Source organism: Haplochromis burtoni, unplaced genomic scaffold (assembly GCF_018398535.1).
Source record: "Haplochromis burtoni strain Fernald_Lab_line unplaced genomic scaffold, NCSU_Asbu1 Contig_2427, whole genome shotgun sequence".
NCBI classification, from domain to species: Eukaryota; Metazoa; Chordata; class Actinopteri; order Cichliformes; family Cichlidae; genus Haplochromis; species Haplochromis burtoni.
In genome coordinates, this window is record NW_024584788.1 from 3626 (window position 1) to 12611 (window position 8986).

At 41.2% G+C, this 8986-nt stretch overlaps 1 protein-coding gene across 1 annotated transcript; it reads left to right on the forward strand.

Moving 5' to 3' along the window:
- The first annotated feature begins 318 nt into the window (after window positions 1–318).
- Window positions 319–7233, forward strand: LOC102295384. Its single transcript, XM_005952890.2, has 4 exons — window positions 319–1117; window positions 2464–2796; window positions 2872–2982; window positions 6242–7233. The coding sequence occupies exons 1-4, from the start codon at window positions 811–813 to the stop codon at window positions 6646–6648; spliced, it is 1158 nt and encodes a 385-aa protein (XP_005952952.2). The 5' UTR covers window positions 319–810; the 3' UTR covers window positions 6649–7233.
- The last annotated feature ends 1753 nt before the right edge of the window (window positions 7234–8986 follow it).

The following is an 8986-nucleotide window of genomic DNA, read 5'->3' on the forward strand; positions in this document are numbered from 1 at the left end:
GGATCGGTCCACCAGGACCTCCGCTCCTGTCCACCACCCAGCTCACATTGCACCTGACCCCTATGGTGCCTCCTGCATGTGGTGGGCCTGCAGGAAGATGGGCCCATGTCCCTTTTTCGGGCTGTGCCCGGCTGGGCCCCATGGACTAAGGCCTGGCCACCAGACGCTCGCCCTCGGGCACCCTCCCCGGGCCTGGCTCCAGGACCGGAAACCCTATCCCAGGCAGGGTGAACTGTTCCCTCAATGGTCATTTTATAGGGGTCTTCTGAATCGCTCTTTGTTTGAGGAGTCACTCATTACTGATGAGTGGCTCATCAGTGAGGTTTGTATAGTGTGCCTAAAATGTTGCATAATTGAATTTTGAAGCGCCCACTGCATATTTTGAAGTGAAAATTGCATACTTTAAAGCGCCAATTCATAATATGCATTCGCGTTGGTCGCACATCGAGGTGCGAATGTGCACGCGACCACCAGAGGCGTCTGGTGCTTTTTGGTCGCGTCTATTGCGTTCGGTGGGAATGCACCATAAAACTGTACCAGCAAGCTGCACAAGCAGCAAAGCCAATCACAGGCGTGATCTTGTCCATTCAACAAATAAAAAGTAAAGTTTTTGGTAGTGCTTCCTGAGTTTAAATAAGGAGAAAACATCTATATTAAATATGTTGAGATTAGCCTGTTATTTCTTTATGTTTCTTTACCTGCAGATTGGACTGTAATGCACACCGCTCACAGATAATTTGTGTTTCTGTTTATGTGTCCTCAGTTTCCCAGCATGCTCTGGCTGTAGTGGTGGAGGTGAATGAGGGGGAGATGTCTGTTCTGCTCCCCTGTCATTACTCAGGTTTATTACCAGAGTACCCCATAGTGATGTGGACTCGCAATGATCTTCATCCCAAAAGTGTCCATGTGAGACAAGAAGAAACAGATAATCCTACAGGACAAAACCAGCGTTACAGTGGGCGCACATCAATGAGGCCTGATGCTCTGAACACTTTAGACTTGAGCCTCACTCTGAAAAACCTCCAACTGACAGATAGTGGAAACTACACCTGCACCATCGGTGATAAAAGAAATGAAAAAGAAATGAGACTGGGAGATGTACAGCTGCAAGTCAAAGGTCAGCAGTACAGTGTAACTCCACCTGTAAGAAGCTGGAACGGCAGAAATTAAAGATTTTCATCCAGGGCATCCTTATAGCCTCTAGTTAGGAAGGGTTTAGGATGTTTCCATGTGGAACCTACAAAACAGTCTAACACTGATGCTAGTGCTGAGTTAAAGCACAGTAACATGCTGGACAAACACACTAATGATATCTTACATTTTACCTTTATCTAAGGCAAACTATAGTTTTTAAACACTGGTCTATTTTCAATTCACTTCAAAAGTTTACATTTTGCTTGAGGCTCTGTTTACCTAAAAGAGAAGGATATACCTTAGAAATATTAGATTCAATCTGGGTGCCATCCAGGAGGCATCCTTGTCAGATGCCCGAACCACCTCAACTAGCTCCTTTTGATGTTGAGGTGCTGTGACTATACTCTGAGCCCCTCTCGGATGTCCAAACTCCTCACCTTATCTGTAAGGGAGAGCCTAGCCACCTTTCGGATGAAGCCGATTTCAACCACTTATATCCGTGATCTCGTTCTTTCAGTCACTGAAAACATAAGTGAGGGTAGGGACGTAGATTGACCAGTAAATTGAGAGCTTTGCTTTTATGCTCAACTCTCTCTCTCTGTTACTGGTCCATCGGTACAGCATCGGCATCACTGCAGCCACAACATCAATCCATCTGTCGCTCTCCCGTTTCATTCTCCCCTCACTGAAAAAGACCCCAAGATACTTGAACTCCTTCACTTGGGGCAGAAACTTGTCCCTGGCTCGGATTGTACACTCCATCCTTGTTCCACAGGTAGAAATTCTGTCCATAAAATTTCTGAACCGAATCACTGACAAAGGGCTTTGATCCCCCTATAGTTGATGAGAACTACCAACCCGGTCTGCCAGTCCAGAGATACTAGCCCTGATCTCCATGTAACATTGTAGAGGCATGTCAAGCTACAACTGCCTCAGATGACAGCTCAGCACCTCTCTTTGCCCAAGTGAAATTTGACATTTTTGAATAAATCTGAATTGAATAGTATGGAATTGAACTGGAGAATTATTAAAAACTTCAAATCTTCACCTTCACTGCAGTGAAATGATAGAGATCAATAAAGAAACTGGTGATTCGGAATGTTGCTTTAAAACAAAAAGAATTAAAGACACACACACACAGAAACCTTGACCCAACACATCTCCAGTTATTATTTAACATTTTTTATTGTAAAGTGTTGTTGTTGTTGTATATTAACACGATTGGCAGGACAGTAGTAGAGGTCAAGGATACACTACCCAAACTAGATCAGTACTATGACTATCATCTTCTGCTTTTGTAGCTGATATTGTGGTTTATTGTTCTCTCAGACCAGCAGGTGGAGGTGAAGGTGGAGGAAGGGTCACAGTCTGTGACCTTGCTCTGCAAAACAACACTTGACCTGCCTGAGGACACCACAGTGGAGTGGACTCGCTCTAACCAAGAACATGTGATGGTCCATTTGTATCCAAACAGAAATGACCACCTTAGAAAACAGGATGACCTTTACTGTGGTCGCACAAAGATGAATGATGACCTACTGGAAACTGGAGACCTCAGTCTGACCCTGAAACACCCCACAGAGAGAGACAGTGGAGGATACATCTGCACCATCTACAGGAACAAAGACATCCTGAGACAGAAAGTAGTGCTGCAGGTCAAAGGTCAGAGATGATGACACAGGTCAGTGGTTAGTGCTATAGATGCAGTTCAGATGTCATATTTTTGTTTCTCCGCAGAACCATTTCCATTCTGGGTGAAAGCTCTCCTGGTGGTCCTGCTTCTCCTGCTTCTTGTTCTCATTGTTTCTGGAGGACTCATATTTCATTTCCGACACTATTTCATGTCAGGTGAGTCACTTGTTAATATTTGTCATCTGGTGGTTTGTTGACTTCAGCTACAAACAGCTGATACAGAGAGCTGAAGAGAAACTTCCAGGTTTGTTCCAGAAGTCAGAAAACCTCCTTCAGACTCAGTCATTGATCAGTGAAACAGCTCCACAACATGACTTTACTAAACAGTGTGTGTGCTTCACTGCATTGATCTGACACAGAGGCTGCATGTGTACAAGCTTTTCTGCTTCTGTGGTGGTAAACAGCAGGCTGACATGGAAACGTGCTGACAGTGAGGGGAGTGTCCAAATTCAAGGTCTGCATCCTTGGAGGACCTGGCCTTCGCGGTCTACATGGGCCGTGTCCTCGAAGGCCGAAAGTGCGAGGCTTGTGAAATGGGAATTCTAGCCTCCGCTCTATCACACTGGCCATGTTGCCTAGCAACCACAATACTAACAGATGGAAAAGTGTCATACAGCTTTGGTTGACAGAAATGAAGAAGACAATCTTTTTGTCACCTGTTTGTTTTTATATGAGCTTTGTTTGATTTGATAAGTATCTGAGGCTGAGACCACGGGACTGTAAAAACATGATTGTTGGGCTTCAATTCTGTACTGAACAGTCATTTTAGGATTAGCTAGTAAATAATAATTAGCTAATGTTGTTCATGAGACTAAAGTCATATCAGTTTGGTAATGAAAATATAATATGGCCAATATTAAAGTTATTATTATATTTATCATGATTAGTTATTACAGCAGTGAGCTTGAACTCTTTGTCAAATACTGAGCTTCAGTAAAGATTTAAGTTGCAGTTATTTATATTTCCTATTACCTTAAATCTTCACTCAAAGACAAGTATCTTTGACGGTGTATCTATAGATGGATTATATATAAGAGACAAATATTGTTCATTTAATATGTTGGCATTACATTACATTTGGCTCAATGCTTAAAAAATATGTGTAAAAAGAAAATATATGAGCTGTGAAAACTGTTTCTGATAGAATGAAGAGTAGCTTGATATATTAAATATGCCTTTATTGGGTGAGAAAATCACGTCATGTCATAAGTGCTTTAAGTCATACAGAATAGATATCAGAGCCTTAAACAGGCTGACTTCTGCTAAATGGGTCAAACTGGGCAGAAAGTCTACAAACACATAACATCCTTATAGAATATGATGTAACACTATAGATCAACTTACCTCAGAATATATAAAGCTATCAGAGTTTTACCCCTGATACTGCTGGATAAACAGAAACTCACTCAGGAACGAGGTCACACAGAGCTCAAGTTTTCACTCGCGAGAGGGAAGCAGTTGTCTCCAACCCACTTCAACTTGCTTTCCCCCTGCAGGTTGTTTTTATTGGTTACACACGTGAATATTCATAAAGCTTGTTGCTGTATTACCTAAGATAAATTGCTATATCTGGTTACAAAGTGTAATTGTGCAAGCATGGTTATACAATGTGTGTGGTTATATGATTGGAGTGCAGCCCTCCCAGGATGTTGTCGGTATCTCGTCCCAGCCAGGTGGCTTCCTTCATTGAGTAGAATCTGTTCGTCTCAAGGCTGATTGTTCCCTTTATCGAGGTCATGCATGTACTCATATGCGTGGGTTACATAGAGAGCAAACAGAAGCATTCTAGCTTTTTAAATGGTAACCTAAAATACATACATTAAACCTAACAAAAGCATATAAATAGCATATATAGTACTACTAATCCAAAACACTCAAAGCTTCATAGAACTGAAAAAAAAGAACTGAACAATTATGGACAGACAATTAGTTATGTTAAACTTTCCTAGCAGTCCTTCACAAACTTGGAACAGTCTGTCTATTCTCTCCATCTGTCAGCTGCTGCTGGCTCTTCCTCCTCCTCTTCCTCACACACTGCTGAGTTTGTCCTGGTGGATCATCAGGGGTGCAAAGCCTCACAGATGATGTGCAGCAGTGGGTCCCTCAGTCTGTCCTCACTCTGGACACTTGCAGTTGTCACACATGGAAATCAAATGTGTGATAAGCTGCAGAATTCAAACACAAGTGTAACTTATAAACACATGTTCATACTTTTATTACACAATCAGAGAGAAAGAAACAGAGAGAGAGTGCAGGACAGACAGACAGGTAACAGTCTCAGGTGTATACACTGCTACAAAACAGCACAAGAGAAGGAGGATTTAGTGTTTGTGTTATTACGAGTGCTAAACAAGAAGAGTTCCAGATGGTACAGTGGACACATGTGTGACTCCTATGATTAAAGTATCTTTCTTTCAGCTTAATGAGTGAACCGTCAGCTCGTTCAAACACACGTTAAAGTCCGTTTGGCTCGACACCACCGAACAGAGGCAGCAATATAACATAGCTAACATTAACAGTGCAGTGAATCCTGCTTGTGCCGTGATATTCAGGACTGCAAACTGAGCAGCATCAATGACTTTCAGCTTGTTGTGTTTGCGGATATATGACTGACTTCAATTATCCATAAAATCATCACATTCTCTGTAAGATTAAGGTCAACAATTGAACAACATATATTTTACAGTAAAGGCTTTATAGCCAAGTTAACGCTGAAAGTACAAACATCACTAATGTCACATAACTTTGCCGACATGTGGCCAACAGTAATATATTAATGTTCTCCGTTATTAAACACTTGCATGTAAATAAGTGACATAATATTCAGTACTTACTTTTAAAAGTTTAGTCTTCAGCCAACCCGCTTCATCCATCCGCTGTTTTGTTTTTTTTCTGAAAAATTATCCACAACAACCAACACCAATTCTGGCGGCACGAAGGATATAACTGAACCATCCTTCAAATTCAGGGAAGTCAAGGACACATTTGTTGCCTGCATTTGGAGTAGCCTTCGAATTTGGACAGGCTTCATCGCATCACTGTGATGTAATCGGCCTTCAAATGCTGCCTTGAATGATGCAGACAATGAATTTGGACACCCCAAAAAAGTTGCAGAAGCTTCAGTTCAGCTTCCTCCTTGGGTTGTGCTCAGTCATGTGGTGGGGAGCTTCAGATGTTCAGAGCAGACACATGAGAGCTTCATGGTTTCTGCGCTCATAAGTGTGAAACATGTCCGACTGTATCTGCAGCACTTTACAGAATGCTGCAGACTAGTTACCAAAGAACGAGTCAGGAACACATCAGGAACAAATTGAGACACAATCTGACTGAGACTAGAAGACATGGAGGGGACAGGGAGGTCATGTGACCATCACAGCTGCTGACGTCATCATGTTGTGATTTGTTATTCTCTCAGGTTACAAAGTGGAGGTGGATTCAGGAGTCGAGTCTGTCCAGCTCCCCTGCAAAACCACAGTTTGCCTGCCCAAACAAGCTAAAGTGGAGTGGAAGGACATGAAAGACAGGAAAGTGCACGTGTATAAGAACAGCTGTGACCAGAATGAAGAGCAGCACCAAGTTTACAAAGAACGAACAAAGATGAATGAACACCCACTGAAAACTCGAGACCTCTGTCTGACCCTGAAATACCCCACAGATGGAGACAACTCCACCTACACCTGCACTGTCTACAACAGGGAGGGAACAGTCCTGATGGAGAAACAAGTGGAGCTGAAAGTCAAAGGTCAGTGCTGTAGATATAGGTCGAGCTTTAGATCAGACACTGGGAGAAAAAAACCCATATTTGACTCTGCATCAACTTGAAGAGGACTCATAACTGCAAAAAATATGTGTAGTCCTTCTACTAGGGCTGGGCGACATGGCCAAAAATCCATATCGCGGTATAATTTGAAGCATGTGTGGTAACGATATATATCGCAATATATTATTTTCTTCTGTACAGTATACAGTATGTTCCCCATTATAAGGCAAACTTAAAATCCTTTACTTTTCTCAAAAATCGACAGTGTTCATTATACTCCGTTGTGGTTGTGCTTACTGACCTCAAACCGATTTTATGTGGTACACAGCGCTCAAAAATCTGTCAAATAATGTTTTAGTACAACTTTGGCAAGCTATGAAGCGGCACCACTTGATGAATTGGCGGAGCATTACAGCTACCATAGTCAGGAGCCTTGTGGGGTAATCTGGGTCCAAAACTCCGTCCACTTCAGGTCCCAAAGTCAAATGAACACTGCGGCATCAGTGAGAGTTAAAAAATGTCTAAACTCTTTCATCTTTAATATAATGATCAGCGTTTCTGCTTTATCAGGTTTAACATCCAGGCATCCATGAAAACAGAATTGATTAGAATGAAGTTAGCAGGAAGTTAGCTCGCTATTTTCCACCTAAACATGATACATGTTCTGACTGAGAGATTTCTGTCAACATTAAAACAAAGAGCTCTGCTATCACTTCCAACATAAATGAAGACCGAAAACTAAACAGCAGTGACGTTTGTAGGGTTACTGAAGTTGGGCTAGCTGATATATAATGATATGCTACATGATCACTAGCAACACGGCTAGGTTAGCATAACATAAACAATGAAGCTAGAGGATGAACGCTAACTTTTTTCCACTCAATAAAAATAACGAGAGGGTTTTGATGGTTAGGGACAAGTGCTATCGCATGACAGGATAATCCATCCACGATACCAGGTTAGTAGTAATATACCTATACTTTTTTTGCCCTTTAGAAATAAACATTGATACTTCTAAAAACCGTGTATTCCCACACAGCATTTAATTTAGCTAGTTTAGGAAGATTTCACTCTTCTAATAGTTTCACAGGCTATTAGTTTTTAAATAGAGCACCACAAACAACATGTATTCTTTTAGAAATAAACTGTGATACTTCTAAAAGTACATATTCACACCTAGTCACACCCTGTAACAGTTAGACAGAGGGGGTGCAGTTAGGCTCCCAACAGTCTGTAAAAAGGTATGAAGCAACAAAAGAGGCTCCCTTATCAAGAGCATCCCAGCCCAAAGGTGTTTCTTCACAAACAGTTAATGGCTTTAATGCAACTAGTCTTATAATTATCTACTAGTCTGCAACAGTTAGACTCGATGATTACACATAGATGATTTAACTACTTTAGGGGCATTTCACTTTTCTAAAAGTTTCACAGGCCAATAGTTTTAAATAGAGCACCACAAACAACATGTATTCTTTTAGAAATAAACTGTGATACTTCTAAAAAACACATAGTCACACCTAGTCACACTCTGTAACAGTTAGACAGAGGGGGTGCAGTTAGGCTCCCAACAGTCTGTAAAAAGGTATGAAGCAACAAAAGAGGCTCCCTTATCAAGAGTATCCCAGCACCCATCTCAACTGTAGTTCCATACATTCCACATTTTTTAATTACAAACAAACAGTTAATTCCATTATCTTATCTTTTTTTGGAAGTCGAATTTCCCAGAGGAACCCACCCGAGGGATTAATAAAGTTCTATCTTATCTTATCTTATCTTATCTTATCTTATCTTATCATGTCAGAGGCCAACAGAAACCTTGTCCAACAGAGTCTCCAAAGGCTTTCCACCTTTCTTCCTTACATCGTGCTCTTTTATCTCTACATCTCAGAGGTCAACTGAAAGTAGCCCCACCTATATAAAAACACCCCATCAGACACACAGTATTTTCCTCAGCACTTCACAACTGCCACAAGGTATATCGTTTTAACTTTTTATTTTTTCACCTGAATGTGCGTTGGAGCCAACTTTGCTACCCGCACAGAGCGTTTCTGACAGTCGGGCGCTGCTTATACAATAGAGAAAAGCAACAATACAGAGTGTTTCTCTGCTCCAAGAAATCCGAGGGCCTTTCACAAGGTAAGCATGTCTGTTATACCCAGGGCATAAATGTCTGTATGTCGGTGCTAATTATTCAAAACCTGTTTAAAACATGACACATATGTTGTCCGAAAACAATTCCTCTAAATTTGCAAAGTTACTGATTTAAAAAATATATATTTTTGAATTTTAAGTTGCATGTCAAACATATGATAGACTCTTGAGCATATTTATATAGCTAAATTCACAATGGTATAACCGTGCTAAATAAAAGAGGCCCAAGTACCAATGCACTCTAATCCA